Below are 27,908 nucleotides of genomic sequence, written 5' to 3'. Positions count from 1 at the left end.
GTGAGACCTTGGTGGAACATGTGGAGCATTTACAGATAGTGTTTGACCTATTAAGGAAACACCAGCTATACACCAACACTAAGAAATGTGATTTTGTCATGGAGAGCCTGGTTTTCCTTGGGTTCGTGGTTAGTGGCGATGGGGTCCAAGTTGATGGAGAGAAGGTAAGAGCCATCCGAGAATGGCCTACTCTGAGGAATGTGGGGGACATCAGGAGTTTTCATAGGCTAGCAACCTTTTATCGGCGATTCATTAAAAACTTCAGTTTTATAGTCGCCCCGTTGACGGAATGTTTGAAGAAGGGAAAGGGGTTTGAGTGGGCAGATGCCCAAGAGAAGAGCTTCGCCCTGATCAAGGAAAAGCTGAGTACAACACCAGTGCTGGCGTATCCCAATTTCGATAAACTGTTCGAAGTTGAGTGTGATGCCAGTGGAGTTGGGATTGGTGGAGTCTTGATGCAAGAAAGGAGGCCCATTGCATATTTCAGTGAGAAGCTCTGTGAGGCACGGCAAAAGTGGGCCACGTACGATCAATAGTTTTATGCTGTAGTGAGGGCGTTGAAAGTTTGGGAACATTACTTGGTGGGGAAAGAATTCATCCTCTACACTGACCACCAAGCTCTCAAGTACCTGGGAAGTCAGAAGCAACTTCGAAGCTCCATGCATGCCCGGTGGTCCGCCTTCATAGATAAGTTCCCCTATAAGCTTATCCATAAGGCTGGAAAACAGAACAAGGTGGCGGACGCCTTGAGTCGAAGGGTGTCACTAATCAAGACAGTAAACTTGGAGACCGATTGTTTTGAACACATCCGAGGAGAATACTTGGCGGATCCTGATTTTGGCAGTATCTGGGAAAAGTGTCAGCACCAGCATGGGGATGGGGCGTATCATCTGATGGTTGAGTATCTCATGAGGGGCAACCAACTTTGCTTACCCTGGACTTCCATCCGCGAGAAGGTTATTCGTGATTTACATGGTGGATCCCTAGGGGGGCATTTTGGGCGAGACAAGACATATGAATTAGTGAGTTTCCGTTATTTCTGGCCTAAGATGAGGAGAGATGTTGCCTACTTAGTAGAACGATGCTATATCTGCCAGACCGCCAAGGGACGCACTACAAATACTGGATTGCAGTTACCTTTGCCTGTGCCAGAGACCATATGGGAGGATTTGTCCATGGACTTCATCCTAGGGTTACCCAGAACTCAGAGAGGCATGGATTCCATCTTTGTTATGGTTGATCGGTTTTCAAAGATGGCCCACTTCATACATTGTCGTAAAACTAATGATGCCTCAGCGACTGCTAAGCTATTCTTCAAAGAGATTGTCCGGCTACATGGCGTACCTAAGAGCATTGTCTCGGATCGTGATACGCAGTTCCTCAGTCACTTCTGGCGAACGTTGTGGGCTCTGTTTGATACGTCTCTGAAGTTTAGTACCACCGCCCACCCTCAAACAGACGGACAGACCGAGGTGGTCAATAGAACTTTGGGAAACTTACTGCGCAGCAAATGTAAGGATAAGCCCAGGATGTGGGATGTGGTTTTAGCCCAAGCTGAGTTCGCCTACAACGGCTCTGTACATTCGGGAACCGGGAGATCCCCATTTGAGGTAGTATACACAAAGACCCCAAATCATGTCCTTGATATAGCCCATCTTCCTAAAGGAAACGTGACTGCCAACCAGCTGGCTAAGGATTACATACAGATGCACCAAGAGGTGAGAGAGACTCTTGAGGAGAGAAATCGGAAATTAAAGGCTAAGGCGGATGAGCACCATAGGGACCTGCAGTTTGAAGTTGGGGATGAGGTTATGGTATATTTGGGCAAAGAGAGACTCGCCAACGCCACAAGCAGCAAGCTTCGGCCTAGGAAATACGGGCCATATAAGGTCACCAAGAAGATCAACGTCAATGCCTATCATATAGCATTGCCGAATTGGCTTGGTAAAACCTCACCAGCGTTCAACATCCGTGACCTTAGCCCGTGGAAGTCGGATGGCCCTTTGGAGTTCAACGCAGACAAGTCAGTGCCGAATTCTTTTAAAGAAGGAGAGAATGATGCGGACATCCTAACTGGGATCGCGGATCACACACACTCGGGCGGATCCTCAGACATCGGACCCACGGAGGTTGTACCTAGGAGGGCGGATCCCTAGGACATACGAGGGGGGCGGATCTAAGAGTACACAAGGAGGCGTATCAACATCTACCCTGGGTGGATCTCGGTTTACTTCCTCCCGAAGTAATTCACCAACAACCCTGACAATCCGTACATGTACCATTGTACTGATTGTCGGGGGCGCATCACCTATTTTACCCTTTTCGGATAGCCTTGTTGAAACCCTAGTAAGGGGTAATCCTTGTCTTTTATTATCATTAGGAGAATGTATTTAAACCCTCATTTTTTGTAAGGATCAACTAACTTTTATGAATCAAAATCATTCTCTTTGAGAACTTAAGGTTTATACCTTATTATTGGGATTCACTCCTTCTAGTTTAGCTAGAGAAGAAACTCTTTGTTGGTTTACGATTAAAACCTCCATTTATCGCTTTCAATCTGTATCATATAACAATTAATTATTTAATATTGGAATAACTACCTAGGAAAAAATAAATATTTTATTATTAAAAACATAGAGTAAACAGTAATTTTTGTATTTTAAATTTTATCTAATCTTATTATTTACTCAAATATAAAGATTTAAAAAAGTTACAAAAACAAAAATTAAGAGACAATATAATTAAATTTAAAAATACATGTATTAGATAAAAACATAAAACTCATGATAAGATTTGTCCATGGAAAGATTTTAATCTTTACAATTACATAGAATTATTTTGAGAAATTACTAAATTTATTCAAATATTCAGTCCGAGCTATGCGGCTGAAAGAGAGAAGGAAATCATGGAAGAAGAACATTTGGATTTGGTATAGAAAACAATCATATCATATGATATGCTGATTAAGTTTATTAAAATGAAAAGATTTTATTGGAAGTTGTCAAAACTTGAATGCTTCAATTCTCTACTAACAGAAAGTGACACTTTTTTTTTTTTTTGCTAACAAAATATTTAGTTATGCAAATTGAGATGATGTGACTTTAACAAAGTTTAGATTTGTCTCTCTCTCTAAGTTCCAATTTTTTTACATTTTCCTAAGAATAAAGGTTCAAATTGTACTTCAAAATTAGTATGAATCGTCAATTTAATTAATGGGGTGTTTAGTTTGCACATCGGTAGCAGAATGGAATGAAGAGAGGGAAGAAAGAAATGGAATGACACTGAATTCCATTATCTATTTATTTGAGTTTCACAAATGGAATGATATACCTCTGATTCTCTTTGTGGATGTTTGGTTGAGGTAATTAACCAGAGTTGTGTTTTTAACAACAATTTATATACATACATATGTCTATATTAATAAAATATGAGAATTAAAACCAATTAATTTAACCATTAAAATCAAACAATGATTAAAATAGAGGAAATTGAAATAAAAATTAATCAAAGAACATGCATAAAAATTCTATTTTAAAAAGAAAATAATTATTTTAAAATAACTAAAATAAATACTAAAACTTAATAATATGATAAAAAAAATTTAGTCAAAATTATTTTTCAGGGTACAAAAGTAAAAATAAATAAGTACAGAGATTAAAAATGAAATTAATCTATAGATAAAAAAAAAGTATAAATAAATAATAAAAACAATAAAAACAAAAATCAAAAAGTAAAATTTAATCAAAAATATTTTTTGGAGAAAAAAGTTAAAAATATATAAGTACATGGATCAAAAGTGAAATTAATCCAATGATAAAAAAGTAATAATAAATAAATATATGAACTAAAATAAAAATGAAAAAGTAAAATAGAGAGTAATGTAGAATTTTATAAGGAAGGTAGAATTTCAAGTTGGTAAGAAAGTGAAAAGGGAATAGAAAATCCAAAACAAAAAAAAAAGTAAATGGAATGATTGAATTAATAAAACAAATACTAATAAAGGGAATGAAACATTCTATTTTCCTTACCCTTTTTTGAAACTCGTAAAACAAACGCATTCTCGATCCTTAAAGTTGGTGGAAATGATCAAATTAACTAATAATCAAATTAGCACTGAAAGTATGATATATTGTTTATACTCAAATTTTAGGGTAAATAATTTATTAGTCTCCTAATTTTTACCTAACACACTGTTTAGTCCCCCTATTTTGAAAAACACATTTAAAGGTCTCTATCTTTTGTCAATATTAACCTTGTGGTCCTTTTATCTAATTTTTTAGATTTTTAACCGAACATATCTTAGCTTTTAGGACAATCACAGTACAATATAAGTTGACCATGTTACTCTGTTATTATATATATATCTGTTTATGCTAAAATATAACGATTACAAGTCTAAAAAAAATAGACAAAATGACCAAAATGTTAATATTGGCAAAAGCTAGGGACTTTATAATGTGTTTTCAAAATAGAGGGACTAAACAGTGTGTTAGGTAAAAGTATGGGACTAATAAATTATTTACCCCAAATTTTATTATGTTTATATTTTCATATCCGGAATCTATTTTTATACTTAAAAATTATTATATTTTGTGCAGCCACAGAACGGTTTGACTCGGCGCATTACTTTATACGTCAATGCAGAATATCAATATATTAATACTATTTTGAGGGGTTTAATGAGATTTTTTGTCTCTATTTCGAAGAATTTCTATCAGAGTTAATTGTTCATGATCCATACTCCTATTTCGAAAGGTGTTTAGAAATTTTATTTGTTAGTGCGGTTTTGACCTCTATTTATTTTTCTCACATTTTATCACTTAATATAATTATTTCATTAGAAAAAAAATTTAAAAAGTAATTTAGTATAATTAAAATGCTAAATTTAATTAATTATTATCCAAAATTAGGTATGTTATTTTTATAAATAAAATATAACATAAATTTATTTTTCCTCATATGTTATTACTCAATATTATTGTTTCGTTAGCAAAATATTGGAAAAAAATATTTAAAAGAATAAACTTCATTATTACAAAGTGTGTATAAAATAATATGTCGATACCAAAGCATTTTATGGTTGCATTTCAAATATCAAAATATAAACATGTTAAAGTTTAGATATTAAAACTATATTATATTTCTATAACTGATTTGATAATGGACTAATATGATTCTTTTAGTCAACCGTAAAAACTGAGTTCATATGCAAAGATTAATTTGGATTAAATTAAATTTAAAGAACAATTTAAACCTTTATTCATTTTATCATTTCCAATCCAGTTCTTTAAATCAATTGGCCCACATATAATTAATATGAAATTTGAGATTTTCACATTGTAATATTGAAATTTGAGACTTTAGAATTCAAAAAAAAAAAAAAAAAAAATCAAAGGTTACAGGAGTTATGGTTTGTTAAATTTTCATATTGTTGGATTTAATAAAATTCATTTTTATTAAAATAATTATTAGCATAAAACATGTTCTGATCCCATAATAGAACTGAAAATCACAAAGGATTTAAAGTGAATACATAATTGATTGAAGATGAAAAACAAACGGAGAAAGGCGAGAGAATACAAGAAGCCATAAATTTTTTTTTTTTAACCATAATCTAGCATATAATGTTCTATTTACCCTATCTTACCCTTATATATATATGAAGGGGATGTTTGGTGGCTCCTTTTCACGCTCATGTTTGCCTTTTCACTTCAAAAATTAGAGTTTTAATGTTCTATTTACCCGATCAGAATAAAGACTATCTTACCTTTATACATGAAGGGGGTGTTTGGTAGCTTCTTTTTATGCTCTTATTTGCCTTTTCACTTCAAAAATGAGAGTTTTAGGTGTTTGGTTAGTGGCCTCTTGTTTGTCTTTTACCCCTAAAAAATAGCATTTTACAAAAACAGAGAACCTCTGTTTTTTGGAAAAACATCTTTTTTTTATAGAAATTGGGACGAGACAGAACTTGAGCGGGGTTAGCACCCATGGCCCAAGAACTGACAAACTCACAATATATAAATAAAAGAAAAAAGTGAGTGTATGAATAAGAGAAAAGGAATGAGAACAAACAAAAGAAGAGGGGATGAGAAAAGATAGGAAAAGTCAAGAAAAACGCAATTGTGAAATATTACAAATGTCATCATTGATAAACATGGGGCAAAAAGCAGGAGGTGAAGGCCATCAATTGATCACGGAGGAAGAGACTCCAAACTTTACCAATGCATCAGCAACTCTATTTCCTTCCCTAAAGATGTGTGAAAAGATAATGTTCATCCTAGAGCAAATAGCAAAGCGTAATAGCAACAACAAATTGTAGGTAAAACAAACAGACCCGAAAACTATCAACTATAATACCCCAAATTACATTTACATTATAGCATACCCCCAAAAATGTATTTTGGCCCAAATTACATTTCCATTATAGCATGCCCCAAAATACATTTATATTTATTAGATACCTTAAATATGTGAATATGAATATAAAGAGTTTGTGAATAGGATAAGGAAGGGGGTTGAAAATTAGAGCGACCAATGAAACTATGAATTGAATCATGTGGATAGGTTAGCTTCTCATGTCCATTTAGAAAGAAAAAATAGGGGACCTAATTTTAATTTTTTATAAATTGAAGGACCAATTACAGACTGTTAAATTTCCCTTTCTTAATACATCGCCAATTAATTCTTTCATTTTCAATAATATGAATTCATTTTCTATAATATGAATTATCATATCCACATTAATATTCTTACTAGCATTTTTTTCATTTTTCTTTAACAAAGCATTTATTTCATTAAGTCACTCAAATCGTTTAAACTCGAGAAAGCTTTTATTTCATTAAGTTATTCAAATCACTTTTTTTTTTTAAGTATCAAATCAATATTGATAAATTTTAATTAAAAAGAGAATTTGACGAATTTCCATCAGATTAATTAAAAAAAATTCATTAAAGTAATTTCGTTTTATTATATACTTCCTCTCAAGTGTAATTTTTTGATTGAAAGTGTATAATAAAGTGAAATTACTTTAATGAAATGTTTTTTAATTAATCTGATTATTCGGTTTGAAATTCGTCACTCTTTAGGTGAAATCTAGCTCACTAGATCAATATAAAATCCCGTTTATTTGTCAGAAAATATTATATTTTGAAAAATATAGGATAAAAAACTTCAATTTGCATCACATAAATAACTTGTCATTTATATAAAGCTAATGAGAATTACAAAGAAATGGTAAAATACATTTGATTCTTGAATTTGATCCCGATTGACCTCCTAAAATTTGAAAATATTTAATTACTGAATTTAATCCAAAAAAAAATCGATTGATTCTCCAAATTTTGAGGATAACTCATTATTTTCCAGAACTTATTTAACATGACATGATTAATCTCTATTGCTATCTGTATGTATATAAGATGAGACCAATCAAAATCGGGTAATAGTTAATTGCATCCCAATAAAACGAGCATTCATTGCTCATGATTAATCTCTATCTTTCTTTCGTTTTTCTAAGTTAATACATTTCTTTTTTTTGAGAACTTATTAACTTAATTATCGGAATACAGACGCCAATCACCGACTTAAGGACCTAACTCCAACTAGAAAAAAAAAATCTGTAGAATTAAGAAAATAGAGTAAACATACGTTGAAGAAATGTATAGAAAGAAGAAGAAAAAATGGTCCAAAAACCTTAAATGAAAAATGGTCCCAACCCAAATCGTAGAATAGGGCTTCGGCTTGGTTTATGTGGTCCTTTATTATTTGGTATCCATGTGAATTCCTAGTGTCTCTTTCTATTTTCATTTTCACATTTTTACAAGTCTTTGCTTTGCTCTATCCACACCTATGTAACTCTAATTTATATCCTTCCACACGGATCTGTTTGGTTCAACGGTTAGCTAATAGCTGTTGTTGTTGTTGTTGTCAACTGTTTATGGTTGCACTAAACTGTTTACTGCTGTTGTTAGCTATTTGTTATTAGTTGTTTAATTATTAATGTTTGGTAAAATTATATTAAATGGCTGCTGTTAGTATTTAAAATTTCTAATATGGACATGTTTTAAACTATTCAACAAATAAATTATAAAATAAAAAAATGTATTATACAAATTAATAAAAATATTTTAAAAAAAAAATAAAAAAAAAAATTGATAGAAATTGGGACGAGACAGACCTTGAGCGGGGAGAGCACCCATGGCCCAAGAACTGTCAAACCCGCCATATATAGAAAAATTTATATAACTTTCAAACCCGTTATAAAATAAAAACATTATAACGCAACAAAACCTTGCTCTTTTGGTAATTATGTTCTAGAAATAGAAATAATGTTAAAGAATAAAACATATTTTGTACAGATAAGAAGGATAATTTTGTTAATAACAAATAACTACAAACAATTGTTCATAAAAAGCTCCAAAAATGAGATTTTCGTGAAAAGCTCCAAAACATTGCAGTTTTCAGAGAAAATGCTAAACGTTGCAGTTATATAAACCTAACCAAACGCTATATTTCCTACGGTTTGAAGTGAAACGCTAAACGCCCCTCCGAAAAGCTGAAACAAACACTCTCTAAATAAATCACTAGGGTTGTAGACGGGTTGGGACGGAAACCGGTAATGATTCTTATATTGTCATTTTGAATATTTCGAGAAATCTCTATTTTTATTTCTATATATGAACCAAAAGGATCTGTTGCGGAGCATCTCCCTTGAGGATCGGGTCCGAGCGAGGAAAGTTGGAGGAGGAACCAAACACGGACAATCAAGTGAGTAAATGGGCCAAAAACAGTCACACATTCCGCTTGACTTAATCCCACGCTTCGCGTGGAGTGTGAGTGATCCGGAGGAAGTAGCACTTATTGGATCAGTAGCCAATCCACGCTCCGCTTGGGATCACTTAAAAAGCTTTGTGGATCAGCCTTACTCCTTACTCCAGCTTCCTCCTATTTACAACTTTGTCACTCCTTAATTACAACTATTGCCGCTCCTTAATTACTATCCATGTCACCCCTTTACCTTAAACCCATTTTACCCCTTTAAGTTTTATATAGTTAATTATATGTTTTACCCTTTTATGTAATTTGTCAATTAGATTTTTGGATGTTATAAATGCATCTCTTTCTTTGTAATTGAAAAAAAAAATTATCAATACAATTTTATCATCTTCTTTATGAAACTTTTGTTAAGGATTTAACCTTCAACAATGGGAGATTTCATTATTCCTACAGTTTAGTCCGTAAAACCCGGGATTCACTCCTTCAAGTTTAGTTTGAAAAGAACCTCTTTGTTAGTTTAAGATCAAAACCAACACGTCCCAAAAATCGATCTGTAACAGTTGGTATCAGAGCCGATCGTTTTCCTAACGGAGACTTCTTTCGACTATGGTTCAACCAAGTTCATCTAAAAAATCTAAAGAAACCATCAACAAGGGATTGGAAAATCTCAAAGCCACCATGAGAAGAATTGAAAAGACTTTTAGGGAGGACTGCCGGGTGCGAGGTGAGCTAATGAGGGAGGTTACGACCTCTTGGAAGAGTTTCAAGCTAGAATATCGAAAGGAACACCAACCAACCTTGGAAGTTCCTCCTGAAGATCCATCACCAATCTTTTCCCTTTTACACATTGAAAAGGTAAATCCTAAACTTCCAATTTCTCATATTGAGGTTATGGATAGTCCTATTGCTATGAAGGATTTGGTTGTTTGTGATGTTGTGTGTGGGTTAATTGATGATGATGTTATGAATGAGAATGTGAGTTCATATGTGGGTGAGGAGGAAGGAGTGTTTGTAGGTGAGGATGTTGTGGAAACCCATGTCGCAAGTGATGCTCTCCAAGTGTTTGATAAAATGCCTCTTAAGCATAACCTTATTTGTACGTTTGAGGAAAGTGAAGGTATTATTCTTGACGAATGGGAGAAAGAGTTTGGGCTTTTTGATCTCTTTGAGAAGCATGATGAAGTTAGTGTATGTGTGGAGATTGATGGCTATGGTGATGGAAGAGATGTTGGTGGTTCGACCATATCGGGTTCTAGCATGCCTTTTGAGTCGGACGACTTGGCATGTGAATTAGTCGGCTTGAGCTCTAGGGAGAAGTGGGAGGAAATAAAAGGTCATGGGAAAATATGGATCATGGACGAAGAGGGAAATGGATTTGAAGGCGGTTATGAAGAAGTGGGGTTAGTAGAGGAGATTGTTGAAGGTTCACCCATGTTGAAACATTATATGGTATACGAGTGGGAAAAATTACCACGTGAGATAACCGGGTTAAATAAGGACAGGGAGCGGGTGGAATCGGATTTTCAAACATTGGAAGGATTGGATCGTATACGACGAGGGAGCCGGATTTTGGTATGACTTTAATGACGATGAGTTGGAAGAGGAGAGTGGCGAAGAAGGAAACAAAGTTGAATATGATCATGAATAATATGAGTTAGAAGGGGAGATTGAAGAAGGTGAGAACCAATTCGAGAATGAGCTAGAAAGAAATGGTGGCATTGGCTACCATGAAAGTGAATTTGAGGATGAGGTTGAAGAGAGAGAGAGCGCCTACAAGGATGAGATATGTGAACGTGGTGAATTTTATCATGATGAGAGTGAAGATGGTTATGATGAAGATGTTAGAGTCTATTATGAGGAGGATGAAATTTATCATGAGGAGGATGAGTATCGGAACATTGAATGGAATACATATGAAGCTCCTTATGAAGATGAGGAAGAGAGGTTCTATTGCGATGATGAGTTAGAGGACGTCGAGTGGAATCAAAATGAGGGATACATATAAAGGCGAGGATGAGAGTCAAGATAAGACGCAAGTTGACGTGTGGAGAAAAGTTAGCGTGATGAAGGCGGATCCCGAGATGTGTGGAATGGGTTTCTTGAACTCAATTCGAACCATGCCTTGTTTTGATTTGAGAACTTGGAGTCCATTCAAAACCATAAAGCGTCATCCATACATTACAAGCAACTTGAGGTCAAGTTCTTTTCAAGAGAGAGTGTATGTTGCGGCGCATCTCCCTTAAGAATCGGGTCCGGGCGAGGGAATTCGGAGGAGGAACCAAGCACGGACAATCAAGTGAGTAAAGGGGTCAAAAACAGTCTCACGCTCCGCTTGACTTAATCTCACGCTCCGCATGGAGTGTGAGTGATCGGAGGAAGTAGCATTTATTGGATCAGCAGTCAATCCACGCTCCGGTTGGCTTTTCCCACGCTCTGAGCAAGAAACGATCTTAAGGGATTGGAAATCTTTTTCTTCATGAAAACATGGAAAGCTCTATTGTATCTTCGATTATTACCCCTTGGATTCACCATTTCTTCTTTAGTACAAAGCATAAAATTTTCTAAAAATGAAATACATAATCATTTATAGTAGCTTACATACAAGTTTGAATCTCTAATCAGTTTATATCTAACGGTGAATGGCCAAATTCATTTGATAATTAGAGTTCATGTGAACGCTATTGTTATCAAGCAACCGTTTAAAGGTTAAGCTTAAAGGCTTGAAGCGTGCGGAACTGTTTCAGAAATTAATAGTTAGTTATTAACCAACTATATAGAAATATTAACAGCTTGATAATCAACCAACAAAAAGCCAAAACATAAATACCTGGTATGCTTTCTTTTTCACCTAACTGATATCATTATAGATTACTTTTCACTTATTTGTCACTAGTCAATCATAATAACAAATAGCCCACTGCTAGGCCAAAAATCCCATCCCAAATACAAATTCACTTTTGCAATAACTACAAAGATGTTAAATTATAATTTTGAATTATATAAAATTAATAAAATCATTATTTTTTAAAAATTAGAAGAATAAGGTATATTTTAGAATTTATGAATTACAGTTTAAAATTTTTAAATTATGATATAAAAACATGCTTAAAAAATTAACATATTCAAAATTAAATTTGATTTAGTTGTAATTTTATAGTTTTTTTTATTATATTCATATAGGAAGCCCAATATGAAATGTTCACTTAAATCTTAGAGCCCTATTGCAAACAGGATCCACTATATTCATTCCAAACTTTATGACTAATTTTAGCCTTAATTAAATTTACAAGTTTCTTTTTAATTACATTTATATACCTTATGAATTATAACAAAACGTCATTAATAAATTAAAAAATAAAATTGATCTGCTAATCACTTTTGGCTTCTCTTATTTGTTGCAAGACTACACAATCAATCAATAATAATTTTTTAAATATTACTCGGAAGAAAAGTAATAATCCTAAATAAAGAGTGTCAGAAACTATAAAAATGAAAGAAACAGAGGAATTTCCACATCCAAATTAAAATACAACTCCTTGAAAAAATACAATATAAATCATTCCCATATACTTTCTCATTACTTTGATTTGATGTTCAAGTTTCTATATATCTTTTTACAAAGAAAATTGAGTGGAGAGATTAAAGCCTCAACCACAACAATTAACAAAATGCTACTATGCATAGCATCTTCTCTAAAACTGCCTAGAAAAATTGCTGCCTGATATGGCACAAACCCAAAACATATGTAGGATATTACTAAAGAATGCAGTGCTCATCTTTTTTGCCCCCAACTGAGATGTGGATTTTACAGATTTGAATTTAGAAAAAAAATAAATTAATAAAGGGTTTTCTTTTTACAAAGGGGCAGGGATGAAGAAAAGAATATGGAGAAAAAAAAAATGATTCAGCTTTACAACCAGAGACATAAACTGCTGCCTACTTCAGACAAAATGGTTCGGATGCTTCTGAGATTCCTCGCCCTCACTCGTGCAAAAATTCGAAGGCTGGATTTTCAGCAAGTTCCTCTGCTGGTTCAACATCCGCGAAATCCTTTTCTTGTAGTGAATTCGACAAGTCCTCGACAGAGAATGGGATACTGTACAAAGAACTATGAATCAGATAGTCTTGAAAGAATAAACATGCAGCTGCTAATATATTTTTTTATTTTGAATCTTGTAACTTAGATGTTTAACATCAGATGAACCAAAAATAATGGATTGATGAGAAGTATCTATGCTATATGCAAATAAAAAGCTAAAATTATTTTATTGTTAGGAAATGAATTTCGTATTTCAAGAGAGATGGTTTGGTGATTATATTTTTCATTAGCATTTAGCAATCAATATGTAGCTGAAAAAACTCTAACCCAGAATTGTCGTCCAACAAAAAGGAATTGCTAGCAGCATCGTTGGAGTCTTCTGTCATAAGAATCCTCATGCTAGAAATGACCTGTGAGAGATTTTATGGAATTTATTTAGCATTCAAATTTGTAGGCAACAAGAAAAACTCCCAAACAGCAAAATGAACATCTGTAAGACATGAACATACCGCAGGTGAAACACTTCTAGTGTTATAATTGTCGTCCCAATATAATGAACAGATTCTGTATAGCTGCTGCACGCTCAGGATCTGAACAAGGCATTGTAAATTAGTAAGAGAGAGTTAAAAGGCTCATGAACGAAAAAAATGGTATGAACTTGATTTATTGCCGATTGGGTCAATCTCTAGTGGCAATTGCCTACTTCTGGCAACTATTTCAACAGCCAATGCAAGATATACTGACATGTGTTCTTATTCTAGCAGATTACAGTTATGAATTTTATTGACTATCATGTCCCAATACATGCCCAGTATATGAAAAGATACAGGAATGCATGCATATGCACAGAAACAAAAGAGAGACTTACAGGGCACAGATCATTGGTGATTTCATCATAGGATATTCTGTACTTCTGATGTATAACCTGAGAAATGAAGACAAGAAAATAAGTGACAAGCACGGAATGGATTGCCAAAGGATAAAATAAATTTGATTAAAAGAAGACGTAAGCATACCAAAAATCCAACGGCTTGTCTTATGTGTTTTAGTTCATCCCAAGAAGCACCAGCATACTGCATCCAGAAGAAAATGCATGAGATTAAGGAGATTAATGCCCATAACGAAGAAAGCTAAACTGACAGTCTAAAGCACATAAATCACCTCTTCCTTTGCTTGGCAGCACCATAGCTCTAGCTCTGCTAATCCGGATTTCACATATTCACCATTGCTAAAAGTACAGCATTCTCGACGCAAAAGAAGACTGCAAATCAAAGGATCTCCATGTAAGGAAAACTGTTTGCATAACATGAATCTCAATAGATGAAGATGACTATTAGAATATACCTATTGAATAATTGTACATTGATGTATGAGAAAGTTTGAGTATAAATCTTCTGGATAAGGACTGGAGGTACCTGTAATACCAATGAGAATGAAAAAAATTGCGCATTTAAAAGGCTTGTAAAAGAGAGAACAGGAAAAGCTCTTACAAAATTCTGTTTCAGCGTGCTCAGGAGCGTGTTGAGACTATCAATTATGCTCTGCCAATGACTTGCAGTAGCATCTTTACTGAAGGACCGCCCAGATCTCAGTGCACCTCCCTTGGATGTTCTAGGTGCCTAAAGTCAGAATTAAATACAAAACAAAGTTGCATACTGAGATTAGAAATGATTAATGTTTGCTGAAACTGTCATTGCCGTGGGGTTAAAACAAAGGAGTTCAACAGGACAGCAAATACCTGAATGCATAACGTTAGCAAAGATGACAATTCCTTCTTCAAGTTGTCTCGAATGATTCCATAAATTTTCTCCACATATGCAGCAAGTTGTTGCTTGAAAAGCAAGGCTGGGTATTTAGCCTCCACTTGCCGCACTACAACTAATGCAGCAGCAGCAGAGAGATTGGCAGAGGAAGGTGAAGAACGGAAACCCTAAAATTGACAAATAATGCCATTAGACAAACAAATATTAAATTTTGCAAGTTGCAAGCAATAAAAAAAAACAGTAGTCATAAAATAGAGCTGAATAAAAGGAAAATGAATACCATTGCCATCCTTCCAAACAAGGACGCTGCAGATGATTGCTTCTTATTTGGGGTTGCACCACTAGAACCAGCTGCCTTGAGACTTTTTTGAAGCAAAAACAATAGAGTAGATGTATTGGATAACCAGTAAGCCATATGATCATTATTGTCTTCATTCTGCAACAGCAAAAATAATTTAAGAGCTATTACTTGTTCAAGAAATATAGAAACTACTCCATTTAAGTGGTGTTTTTTCTAGGAAGCCGAAACACTTATCAATGAAATGATGTACCAAGTTACCTCAATTGCAGAACCAATCATTTGAATGAGACGATCAAACACACTAGTCTTTTCTGCTTCAAAAGATTTCCAGTGGAGAAGACATTTGTATATGGTAAATGCTGCAACAGGCTTTCCATGACTATAACCAATATTCTTCATTACACAGTTGATAAGAGCATCAATATTCTCCTGTTGCAGGAACAAGAATCCCAATGTGGGTATTTTTGAAGCCCATATTCTTTATAAACAGGGAAAAAACAATGAAGTATATCCCAATTTTGTAAGCACATACATGTTGACGTTCAATATGGGATCTCCTAAACTTGCTATCTGATTCCGTGCCGAAGACCTTCACTGGTGTTGTACCCTGTGCTTCCTGAAGAAAGCAATCGCATTAAAATAGTTAAAGTAACCAGACAATGAATACCTTGAAGTAGTAAATGATAATAGTAGTTACATTGGGTCTGAGCTCTTCATTCACATGGTGGCCATTTTCTAAATTCTGCAGTTAAAAAGACATTAACAGATGAGAATATCTGAAAGAGCGAGAGAGGCATAGAGAATCTACAAAAAAAAAAAAAAAAAAAAAAATCAAGAAATGATACATGATGTGCAGGTAACGGTGGACGGTCTGAGGTCTTCTTAACTGGTGTCTGGAGCAGTGTTTGCTGCCGAAGAATTTGGTTCTCAGTTTCCATGTCACAAAATTGTTCTTCGAGTCTGTACGTAAGTCAGCAGAAATTTTGAAAGAAAAAAACATAGCATGAGTATCAATCAACAGCTAAATAGAACAGTTAGATTCCTGATTGCATTCAGTTAAATGTTAGTCAATGAAACCCCATTCTTCCCCTTCAGCACTATTGCTCAAAAATGATAACTACCTATGCATAGCAGTCTTCAGTTCAACTACTTTTGACTCTGCCTCCATAGCTTGCTTTAATCTTTCTTCACTTATTTTGCTGGTCTCTTCAAATTTTTTCTCTGTTTCATCAATCTTCTTTTCCAGTGAGCTAACCATGTCCTGAATTTCACCAAAAGGTAATCCATTAAGCATACCATAACTCAATACATGGTATAGAGACCAACTATCAGCCACCTACCTTGAGTTTCTCATTTTCTGCAGTCAGCTTCTCCAGCATTGCATTATCAACTACAGAAACTTCTTGTATTACAGGGACAATCTCTTTTGCAATTTTGGCAGCCTCTAGTTCCTTTGCAAGCATTTCTTTAGTTTCTTTGAACTGGAGTTGCATGTTCTGCATAGCAGACTGCAGTTTTGCGTTTTCTTGTGTTTTAGCTTCTTCTACGTCAGCCTACAATTCAAATTTAGAAGAAAATTAATACACAAAAAGAAATAGGCTGAAACCATGTATCTTGAATCAACTTAATATGACCAGAATTGGTATCTAATTGAAACTCTTAAATGAGCCATCTTTTCTCATGCAGCTTCTTTCAAATTTATATTTTTTTCCAAAAGGATATGCTCAACATGAAGTACCTCCTCTTCATAATAGCTAAGAAATATCGCAAGCTCTGATAAATAAACAAGGCAGGTAAAATACAAAACCATTTTCTCTTGGTCACCTAAACAAGTAGACAAACCAGAAACTCACATCACAAACATTACACATACATTTTGTCTCAGTGATTCGATGTATGTACACTTCCGAATACACATTTAGAAGAGTGAAATGATGAATAGCCAACATAATTGGTTCGTGAAAATCAAGAAACTAATGCTGATGGTTATAAAAAATAACGGGGTTAGGACTTCTGATGAGACCTCGCCTCACTGGTACATATTTCCATTAATATAATATATTATCATGTATACCCTTAGGCGTTTCTCCAACTGAAGTCTCCAAGTCAAATCTTCAACTTGCTTCTCCAATTTATTCTTGGCAGCTTGAAGAGCACCAGTTTCCCTTGCAGCCTGTGGATTGAAAAAAACCAAAGAATCTCAAATCTCATATGCAAAGACAACAATGAGAAGAACAAGTGAGGACTGCAAAATATAATAGAAAAAATAAAATCCACGTAAGCACTAAAAGGGCGGCCCGGTGCACTACGCGTCCCCGCGGAGCGAGGGTCCGGGGAGGGGTCCGGACAGGCAAAATTCCTATTTCCTAATAGTGTGATTGTATTCAAATATTCACATAATAATTTACCACAACTAGAAGCAAATTTTCATTCTAAACAAGTTCTTCTTGAAAGCATCTACAATACTAGGCACCCATAACTTTAAAGGTGTTCAATTGAAGTGTAGCCTAAGAAGTTCACCAAACATCTAGTTATCCCACCATCAATGTGTTGGTCATTATGGTTTCAAAGGGGAAAAGAACTAGAAACATGAGAGTTTCTCATGTTAAACAGGACAAGAATTTTATTGCAAGGTCTATTATGCATGAATCAAACAAAACCGAAAATTGCAAAGTGTTCTCAATCATAAGCTGTTTACACTTTACACACAAAAATTCACAAGATTTAAGGAGAAACCAGAAGCAGCTTACCATCTTAAGTTGCCGCAGTTCTTGACGAGCAACTTTTCCTCTCCATGCACATTGTGTCACAATTGCTGCTTTCTTTAGCTTTGTATAATGCAATCGAGCCAAGAATTTGCGACAGTGACTCTGTTGTAGAGGAGTTAGAGGAGGGATGTCAATTCATGAACAGTTTAACTTGAAGGGGCATCCAAATTTTAAACAAGACATTGCAACATAAACTCTAAATAGTTTTAAGGGGTTTTTACTAATGTGATTCAGCATTTTATAATTAGAACCCTGGTGATTATTATTTTTAAGACTATTTGATAATAGTTATTAAAAATTCTATTAAGCTTAATACTCAAATTTAAGCTGAATACGGAAAGTTATACAATATTGAATTTCATATAAAGTCACCTTGATACCCTTAAAATATTTTTATATCATCATCGAGGCAATAATATTCCCTCGTATATAAAGAAATTAGTTCTAGTGATATTCCGTGTATACCAAATAATTTGATAGTTTAACAGTTTCACCATATAAAATCCTCCGCAGTTTCTCTTAAATAGCCTCACCTGAATTACAATCGCGGCCCTAGTCCTCCTCCTAAAGCGTATCTCATCCCGAGCAACCATCCCGCGCATGCCCGTTTGAATAGAAATAGCAGAACAGTATAATTTTGTATAAGCCTTCCTAGCAATATGCATCCGCAAATATTTTTGAATCCTCAGAGAAGCAGCCTCTCTTCGCATGTTCTCATAAACTTTCCGTGCAAGTTGTCCTAAATTGAGCATGGATGAATACATGTATATAATTGACAATTCTTTATAGAAATAGCAGTATAGCACTGCAAACTAATATAAAGACCAAGAATGAAATAAAGCACCTCTGCATGCTGCTTGAATATGTCTTGCAGAGAGACGGAGCATGATGAAGCTTCTCCGTGACAAATAAGACCGCACTTTCCTCTGAATAATGCTTGCTGATCTTCCTAATACCTCAGTTCTACGAGCATCCAGTTCTGCCATTTGACCAGCCCTGAGGAATACCTTTGTCTTACCAATCTACAAATCAAATGAAACCATAAGATTAGTTTCAAACACTAGGTAAAAGATAGATGTCAATTGCATCAAGGGTCAAGTTGACACCGAAGAGAAGTTACAAGAAAATGCTGCAGCTGCTTATTAAGAAAGGTCTAATTTTCAGGTTGATTTTGAAAAGCAGCAGGGCTGAAACTTCCAAAATATCATATGACACAAGAACATCATGCATAAACTAGAATGAAAGAAATATTTCCTGGGCATCTATTATGAGCTATCTGGCAACCCAATGCACCCAACAGAACTGCGTTACTTTGGAGTTTGTTCACTTCACGGGTAAATACCTGATAGCCTTCAAGTCCCACTTTCTCCAAAAGCTTCTTGCAAGCAGCAACTTCATCAGAACTAGCAGAGATTGTATTGTAGACAAGTCAGGACACATCAATGTAGCAGCAGAAAACATTACTGCTAAGATAAATTTAAATACCCATCCAAAATTTCTGGTGCAAGCATGCCAAATCGGTCGATGAATTCATCAAATGGTTTTCGAGTAGGGTATCCTGCACAACTGATCCTAATTGCCTCCATGACTCCCTGATATGATAAAGAGTGACAGAATTGGAGAAACAGAATTTAAGGCAGCTATATTACTGCTTCAACATAGACAGGGACCAGATATGATGAACATTAAAGAACTCACCCCACATCTTAATTGTTGAAGAATATTTTTGTTCTCAAAGATTGATGGCTTCAGAAGATTGTTGGGCTTTACACAGCGAATGTAATGTGGCTCAGTTGCACTGAGAGTTTCAAGCAATGATTGCAGTTGTTGCTGCATGAAGTAGAAAACATCCATTTATATCAAAAGGACCACAAAAAGCACATACCACAAATATTAGCACCAACGAAAAGAATATATTGTACCTTAAACCGAGAACCTATAGAAGAGAACTTTGACTGTTTGGAGGACTCTTCAGCTGAAGGGACGAACATTCCTGAAACAAAGGAACATTTGGAAGCACTTAAGAGTGCCTGGTGTTCAGCAACTACATAGTCTTTGTTCTTGTCCAGAAACTGTTCAGTTTGATAGGTAACCTGGTCAACAGACCAAGTTTTGTCACTATTTTTCCAGATCCAGCAATTATTATGATGTCATGATGAAATTACTGAATCAGAACATAAATAATAGGCTTACATCACCAGCGTAGTGGCAAATTGTGAAGTCACTTCGAGCTAATTTTGGCTTGCTGAATCGTTTATGGTTTTTATATGTTTGATACAACTTTTGGGCGAAAGTTTCATGGGTTGATCTTGGAAACATGCTACATAAAACATCAAAGCTAAATTACAAAAAAAAACTAAAGGAACAGATATACTAATCCTAAGAACTTCAACTCATCCATAATAATATGTAATAGAAGAGATATGAACATCTTAGACTGCCAAAATTGCTTACCAAGCTTCATCCAGTAGAGCAATTATGCCACCAGGTTTCTGCAAATTAATAAGAAAAAGTAAGTTCTCCAAAATTAGTAAATATAAAACATGTCATGAATGATAATTGTCAGCTTTTATTTCAATTGGTTCCATGACATGGTATCAGGGCCTCTTTGACCAAGTGATCAAGGGTTCAATTCATGTTATGGAACCAATTGAACTAAAAGCTTAAGCAGATAGTTAAGGCCCAATTCATATTAATATTCACAACAATATAATGGGAAATAAGGATATGACAATGTTATAGATATGTCAACACAATTTCATAAAACACTAGCAAGTATCAAAAAATTTCTAACAAATATAAAGATAATTGAACAGTTTAAGACAACAAGGAAAAGAATTCCATGAATGTTGCCAACAGGACTGGTGAATTGCATGAATGTTGCCAGCAGGATTACTGTTTTACTTGTGACAGAAGTTTATCCACTGTTTCTGAGTATTTATCTTAATAAACATAGAACACTAATTACTTACCATCAAGCAAAGATTTGACTTAATACCATTTGATAAAAGATTTAAAGATTGCTAAAACATATCAGAACTACCAAATAATACTTGATGCAGGGGATAGAGAAAAAAAATCAACCTTTTCAATAAGATCCAAAATATCTTGATTGTCGACAAAATCTATGTAGCTCCAATTAATTTCTTCTTTTGTATATTCCTCTTGCTCCATTTTAAAGACGTGCTGTCCAACAGATATTTATGGTTTTATGAACGATTCAATTGGATGAACAAATGAAATGGGATCTAAAGCATGTAATTTACTTCCGAAACATACCTGATTGAAATGTTGCTGAAGTTTTTCATTTGTCAAGTTGATGCAAAATTGCTCAAAACTGCAAAAGGATATAATACCAACAATCAGATGATAGAATCAAACACCATAGTGAGTATCACAGCAAGAAATGCTAGTGACTGCTGCATACTCCACAAAACCATCAAAATGGCAGGAAGCTATCTATGTCCTAGGATTACCCCAATGAACTAGGGAGATTATGTGCACCACCAGAAGGATATACCACTCTGACAATGATGCATCAGGTTTTCTAACATGTTAAGTTGAGTTCCATCAACCATTGAAATCACTAAATTAGATGACTGAAGACAAGGCAGCGAAGTCCAACTATGATAAATATATCATCTTCCTAGAAAAAGGATCAGAACTCGCTGATAAGAAAAGAGAGAAAAACAAAGCAATGCCAAGAGCTCCGTCAATCCGCTTTTCATCGATAGACGAAGCTCTCTCTTTATCATCTCGTGCCAGATGCAACAAAGGACTCATCCTTTTTCCTATCCAGGTGCACAATTAGTAACAATTTAATCCATAATTATCCCCCTTCTTGAGAGCATCCAACTAGACAAACAGAAGTTATACCATCTCAAGACAACGTGCCACTTGAGACAGTTAGATCGAACAATTAGTTCTCTTAAAGAACCAATCCTTCACAACAATGAAAACAAAAGGCATACCGGCTAAGCACCTGTTTGTCTTGAAACTTTCAAATCCATAAATATCCAGCACCCCAATTAAGAATTTTGACTCGGGATCTTGACCAATTGAATTGTTAATCTTATCCACAAGCCTGCAAAAAGAAGAAGGATTATGAACAATACACAGAAAAACCCAGCACTTCAAACAAATGTACTAGTTAAACAATGTAAGCAAGTATTGAGAAACGGAAAAAGAGAAATCACTAGCTTACAGGATTGAAACTTACCAATCAAACAACCTTGAGTACACAATTTTAGCCAATGCATCTCTACTAAGAGCAGCAGATTCTGGATCCAGCCATTTTGTAATGGTTTCATCACGAGTTACAATTACACGTTTGCATAGAGAGTCTTCGAGTGCTTTCACATCACACCTAAACAAAAATTTAGATTTCAAAAACTGCTTTCCTTCCATCTTAGGAACACACAAGGTACGCATGGTTTGAAAGTAGCTTGTCTATTATTATGTAGGTGTGCAAATTTTATTATTTACATGAAAAGCTCAGCAGCAGTTCTCAGATGAAACCAAGATTTTTCATCTTTTGGCATAGATGAATCTATTTCCTTCCCTTTTGCAAATTCAATATTTCCAAGATGAAGAATTGCAGCAACAATGCGAAATATGGCATCCTGGAAAGCACAAGAGGTAGAAAAACAAATATTAATGGGATTATTGCACTTGAATGACTACATTTTCAACTAAAATAGCTGTTACAAATTACCTGCTCATCAGAACTTATTCCAACAACATCCATAGCCGTCCTTGTAGCAATGTATTCCTTAGAATCATCAACGCCGTCCAATTCATAGCAATTAGATTGATTCAGATAATGAAATGTTCTTGGATTTCCCAATTTGAACCTCTGAACATCCTGATAAATGACAAGCAGGGATATAATGAGACATAAATGTAAGTGAAAAAAGAAAAGAATGGAAAAGAGCATGTCAAGCTCTTTCTCTAACCTTTCAGATGGTAACTTCACTGCTGCACTATATAGTGCTACAGGGCATTGCTAATCATGCTAACACATTAAATACTAGTACCGCAGTACAAGTCTAGCTCATAAAGACAATTCAGATTGAAATGAAAACCCTTCCCATGGAACTAATCACCCAATTACCTCAGGAGGTGCAGCACAAAGCATGTAGAAGCAATGATAATTTCTTTCTGGGTCGGAAACCTGACAAACACGTGATCTTTCTAGCAAATATGTTCTGATAGCAGCTCCCGAAATGCTTCCCATTTTATCAAACTGAAGCTCCACGAACTTACCAAAACGACTGCAACATTTACAGAATGCAAATAAGAACAGAACGGAAAATATGTACAATATAACATTACAGTCTTTGCAATTAAATTTTTTTTAGACTTCTCACCTCGAATTATTATTTCTAACAGTCTTGGCATTACCAAATGCTTCTAAAACAGGATTGGACTGCAAAATGATGAAAACAATACAAATGCAGGTATTTCTTTAATCATCTAACGATATCATATTATACGAACCTCAAATATTAAAACTGCAAGACTGCATTACCTCCAGAACTTGCTGTTCAACACTCCTCCCCTCAGCAGCAGCTCTTCCACCCATGTATGCAAGATAACGCATAAGCAATTTTGTGCTCTCCGTCTTACCAGCCCCACTCTCACCACTAACTAATATAGCCTGACTTATTCCATCATTGATCATCAGCCTGCATTCATAAGCAATTTCATTTAAGTTATCAAATTGAGAACAAGAGAGACAAATAGCAACTAAACAGCTGCCAATTACACGAAAATCAAGTACCTGTATGCAGCATCTGCAACAGCAAAGGGGTGAGGACTCAGCTCACCAAAGCCTGCCCCCTTATATTGTGCCATCATATAGCTATCATAGAGATGTGGCAGCTTTCTAAAAGGATTTACCGCAATTAAAATATTCCCCGTGTAAGTCTGGAGGCACCATTTAATGTATCAGGCTTGATAGATCAAACAGTGTAGAGATGTGATGGAAAAGAAGAAAAATCTACCAACATCCATCAATATAGAATAACACCAGGAGTATGCAAATAAAATAAACCACCCCTCATCCAACAAACACCAAACAATTAGCAAAAACTGGAAATCCACCAATACTTTGTATACTCACATAAATTTCATTCATGTCATATCTTGATCTCAAATTCTGCAAGACTCCTGGTTCGTGCAAATAAGCCAGTTTCGTCATATCATCCACTCCACATGGAGGTGCTTCAACATCTTTATGATACACGTTGGAAGCTTTAACAGATACCTATAAGTTTCCAAATATTATGAGTAAAAATGGAAGGCTAGGTCAGCATCCTTTCTTAAAGTTAAGTGTCTAAAGAAAGAAAAAGTTGCTATCAAATTAGAAGTTAAAGCACCAAGAAAAAGAAAAGAATATAAAAAATAGACATGATAACAAGACCACAAAAATAGGGTTTTGACAACTTTGTTCAACAAACCTTGTTACTTAATCAGATATGTAACTTATTGAGGGTGATCTACCTACTAACATAGACTTGAGGAATGGCAAGAAGCACCTACCGTCTTTCCTGATGTGCAGAGGACCTTAACATTTTCACCATTAATCTCCACCACTTCACCATCAAGCCAAGCTTCATCAGGATCTTCCACCCAAATAAGAGATCCAACCACCAAACTGATAGCAGCCTGCAAGGGAACAGTGTTGAGGGTGTACATTGTATCATTTTGTAGCACTAGCAGACATTACATTTAAGCATCATATAAAACAAAGGCTTGGCAAGTTGGCATTACCTAGATCAAGAAATAGCATTTCAATCCAATGCAAACTAAAGATTCTAGCACTACGAACAAATCTAAAAAGTAAACCAAACAAGTAGATGCAGAATAAATTAACATTTAAGGTATCACCATTCCATGAACTTGTGCAATAGAGAGTTGCAGCGTAATAGGTGTATCTTCGCTCACCTAACTCATGGGCCTAAATTATGGGAGGTTTATTCCAGGAAGTCCAAGGGCATTGAGGGAAAACACAGCGCTGGTTACTTCTTTTGGGAGAAATTTTAGGATGTTGTTATGGGAAGGGATGTGTGTGAGGTAGAGTTTGTGATTTCTCCATTTTGGCTCTTAGCTTTCAGCATAGAGAAAGTGAAGTTTTTCTGGGAATATCCTTTGCTACTGTCATACATGTTAATTCTTTCATCATCGTTCTATAATATCAATTAAGCTTCTTCTATCACATTCTTATTTTTGTATTACTGTTTCTTCTCTGTTTTCTGCTTATTGTTGTCTGCTTGGTTGAGCATTCTCAACATTATGCAGCATGGTACTAGGATCTGGTTAATTGCACCATGTTTTTATTCCCTGAAACTTTAGCATGGATCATAATCTGTCCTTCATGCTTGACATTACAATCCAATACGCATCTCAAACTGATAGAAGAGAAATGATGTCAAATAAAACCATATGTTTTAAAGCACCAGGTAACCTCACCAACTAGAGGCATATACAGTCTGCGTAACAAGTACTAGCGATCATTATTTTACTTGCTAAATGGGCACTACTAAATCCCATGCTGTGCCCCAAGTCAAACGACCACGTTCATCTAGTTTGGCACCTTACAGAAGGATAAATGCATGTTAAGAAAATGACACATCCTATTACAGCAATCTCTTGAGCTAATAGGTTGCTTGATGCAGGATAATATCTTGATCTTGGGAGGGGGTTTTGGGATGAATATCCTATGCACAGTACATCATCAGTTGATGCTGCACATATTCGGTCGATGAAATGGTATTGGATGATAAACTTTAGCTTTACCAAGGCATATTAAGAGGCTTTTTGCAAAATGAATGAACAGTCCAGAGGAAGCAAACAGAGAAAGGGCAATGTTAATGCAAACTGGTTGCCAAGATATGCTTGTTCTATCCTAGTTGGGATTAGCCGGTGCTATGCTCTACAGTTAGTAGCATGTCTTATAACAGAAGTTGTCTAATTTAGTTTCAGTCAGCAATCACCTCTTAACCAAAAATGAATCAAGATAGTCAAAAAAGCAATCCAATCCGAAATTGGTCCTGATCTACATACAAGGATGCATTAACTCTATTGAATCTTCCATTAGACCACAAGCTCTGATCTAACAGAAGCATATGCTGCATAAGATTCAAGATATGTGTTGCACGGAAACGGAAATGGAAACAGACACCGGGAAATATTATTTCTAAAAAAATATAGCTAGGAAACGGTAATGGAAATGGAAAAGAAACAGAAATGCGGAAATGTTGATGAAGAAGAGTTTCCGTGCAACATAGTATAAAAATAAAGACTTGCTTAGCTGTCAAAGTTGATACTTTAGTCAAAGGAATGTTTAGATTATTAGCGAATTTTTTTTCAAGAAAAACGTGTCAACATAAACCAAAAATGATAATTAGATGTATTCTTTTCTTCAATATTTATGAACTTAATGAATCACCTCATCATGGTGGCATGCACGAATTGGAAAAGTTCCTCAGTTTTCTTAGAGAAGGGAATAATGTTAAAAAAATCAACGAATTGGACATGATTTACAGCCAATGTTAATTTGTTCAACTTACATCTTTACTACTATTGTATCCGTTGTGGACAGGCTAGGGGGGAAATTGCACAAGACCTCAAATTTATGGCATAACATATATTTTATTGAAAAAAGTTTCAGAATAGCATATTATGTGTCATATTGAAGGGGGGGTTAGAGAATGAGGAGGGAGGGGCAGATAGAGAGACAAAGAGGATACAGCAAAATATCCACACTTATGGTTTCCAATTTTGACTTCCGAATATTGAAAACGGGCAAATATTTTAAAAATCAATAATAACTTCGTACTCAATGAAGTGTTTTTTTAACATAGCATGAGCTATCTCAGAAATTTGGATGCACCAGGCGCTCTTACATCATACAAAAACTGATACTACACAGTGTCTGTAATGTAAGTGAAAAAATGGATAATATTGATTGCAAGTTTTCTAGTCATTGACTCATTGCACAAATAGTAAGAACTTGATAGACTCCAGCTCTGATACAAGCTATGTTGCATGGAAACAGAAAAACAAACCGAAAGGGAAACGGACACTGGGAAACGTTATTTCTAAGAAAAATTAGCAAGGAAATGATAATGGAAACGGAAAACAAACGGAAACGGACACGAAACGCGGAAACGCTAACAAAGAAGAGTTTCGGTGCAACATAGGATACAAGCTTTTCCATCGTGCAATAAATTATAATCCCATTCAAGTCTGATATCTAGACAAGCTATGTCCTTCAGCAGTAGCCTTAGGCTAAAAGAACGTAGGAAAACTAAGAGCTAAACATTTCAATTCCATAGTACTACAAAATGCTCAACATAGTAAAAGGTAGTTCCGTAGCGTGTGGCTACCTATCAAACTAAAATACGGCACACACAAAATGCATCATAAGTTCACAAACATACATCAATGCGATCACATCAACAAAGTACATGAAAGGGAGAACTTAGCAACAATAACAGATCAATCGACCAATGAAGTAAAACAAGCAAAATCCAACGAATTAGCAAGGAAAAAATGAAATTTAAATAGCACAGGAACTTCAAAACCCCGGGAAATGAAATTGAGTATTACCATTTTCGCTGAGATTGACCAGATCAGAAACTTGAGTTGCTCCTCGATCTAGTTTGAAGAAGAACCATTCAAATTGAGCAATCACCAAAAGAAAACCTTGAACTCCTCTTTCAGTTCTTGGATGAAACCAAAATCGATTTACAGCTCTAATGAGAACAATATGAAAAGAATCTCTAACAAAAGGGAGAAAAAATCGAAACAAATCTGAGAAAATATGAATAAAAATGAGAAGCTTAAACCCTTCAACAAGCAGAAAATTAAATTGAAGAAGAGAATAAGCCTCTCTTCTCTTGTATATCTCTCTCTCTCTCTCTCTGCTGTTAAAGCAAACCTTCCTTATTGTTATTCTGTTTTCTTTGTTTTCTGTGATTCCTTAATGTGTGAGTGTTCATATTATTATTAACCGAGTAATAATTTTAATTAGTTGTTTGGTTTTGTTAATTAATCAAGTAGTTAATTAAGTAATTAAGGAAAGGGGAAGCGTTTATGAGGAAAGAAAATTGAATTCCGATGGTACCCTTATTTATCGGATGAAATTACGACTTAGTATTGACAACTAAGACTTTTAGGTCAGAAATGAGTCCAGTTGTTTGGGGGTTGTCCGAATCTTGCAAACTATCAAAAATCAAAAATCAAAAATCAAATGT

At 35.0% G+C, this 27,908-nt stretch overlaps 2 protein-coding genes across 3 annotated transcripts; one reads left to right on the top strand and one right to left on the bottom strand.

The window, feature by feature from the left end:
• Window positions 1-12,282: 12,282 nt before the first annotated feature.
• Window positions 12,283-27,641, bottom strand: LOC136229981 (myosin-6-like). 2 transcript variants are annotated; one of them, XM_066018871.1, is made up of 39 exons: window positions 27,262-27,641; window positions 24,190-24,315; window positions 23,771-23,914; window positions 23,429-23,574; window positions 23,177-23,333; window positions 23,016-23,074; window positions 22,760-22,919; window positions 22,361-22,510; window positions 22,132-22,268; window positions 21,866-22,012; window positions 21,629-21,730; window positions 20,926-20,983; window positions 20,731-20,832; window positions 20,101-20,138; window positions 19,840-19,966; window positions 19,569-19,739; window positions 19,345-19,476; window positions 19,132-19,238; window positions 18,989-19,049; window positions 18,491-18,668; window positions 18,180-18,385; window positions 17,629-17,748; window positions 16,953-17,051; window positions 16,219-16,431; window positions 16,000-16,139; window positions 15,766-15,838; window positions 15,576-15,620; window positions 15,411-15,494; window positions 15,137-15,307; window positions 14,858-15,013; window positions 14,553-14,744; window positions 14,305-14,433; window positions 14,159-14,229; window positions 13,976-14,075; window positions 13,831-13,887; window positions 13,683-13,739; window positions 13,324-13,404; window positions 13,142-13,224; window positions 12,283-12,871 (listed from the first exon to the last, which is right to left on the bottom strand). In XM_066018871.1, exons 1-39 carry the CDS (start codon window positions 27,262-27,264, stop codon window positions 12,757-12,759), a joined length of 4,497 nt encoding a protein of 1,498 aa, XP_065874943.1. In that variant the 5' UTR covers window positions 27,265-27,641; the 3' UTR covers window positions 12,283-12,756. The 2 variants fall into 2 exon arrangements, with proteins under 2 accessions (XP_065874943.1, XP_065874942.1); XM_066018870.1 differs by having other exon boundaries at window positions 15,724-15,838; window positions 27,262-27,640.
• LOC136229026 (uncharacterized) lies at window positions 21,242-21,457 on the top strand. Its single transcript, XM_066017568.1, has one exon. It carries the CDS (start codon window positions 21,242-21,244, stop codon window positions 21,455-21,457), a length of 216 nt encoding a protein of 71 aa, XP_065873640.1.
• Window positions 27,642-27,908: the final 267 nt, after the last annotated feature.

The sequence above is a fragment of the Euphorbia lathyris genome, chromosome 5, assembly GCF_963576675.1.
Source record: "Euphorbia lathyris chromosome 5, ddEupLath1.1, whole genome shotgun sequence".
Taxonomy (NCBI): Eukaryota; Viridiplantae; Streptophyta; class Magnoliopsida; order Malpighiales; family Euphorbiaceae; genus Euphorbia; species Euphorbia lathyris.
Note: the sequence above shows the minus strand (reverse complement) of the source record. Positions and strands in the feature narration are given on the sequence as shown.

Excerpts from the sequence above, each read along its gene's own strand:
- LOC136229981 (XM_066018870.1), bottom strand. Across the intron at positions 15,839-15,999 it reads CTGAAGACTGCTATGCATAG|ACTCGAAGAACAATTTTGTG; the intron begins GTAGTTATCATT and ends ACTTACGTACAG. Across the intron at positions 13,888-13,975 it reads GCTGCCAAGCAAAGGAAGAG|TATGCTGGTGCTTCTTGGGA; the intron begins GTGATTTATGTG and ends TTCTGGATGCAG.
- LOC136229026 (XM_066017568.1), top strand. The coding sequence starts at position 21,242 with ATGACTGAAGACAAGGCAGCGAAGTCCAACTATGATAAATATATCATC.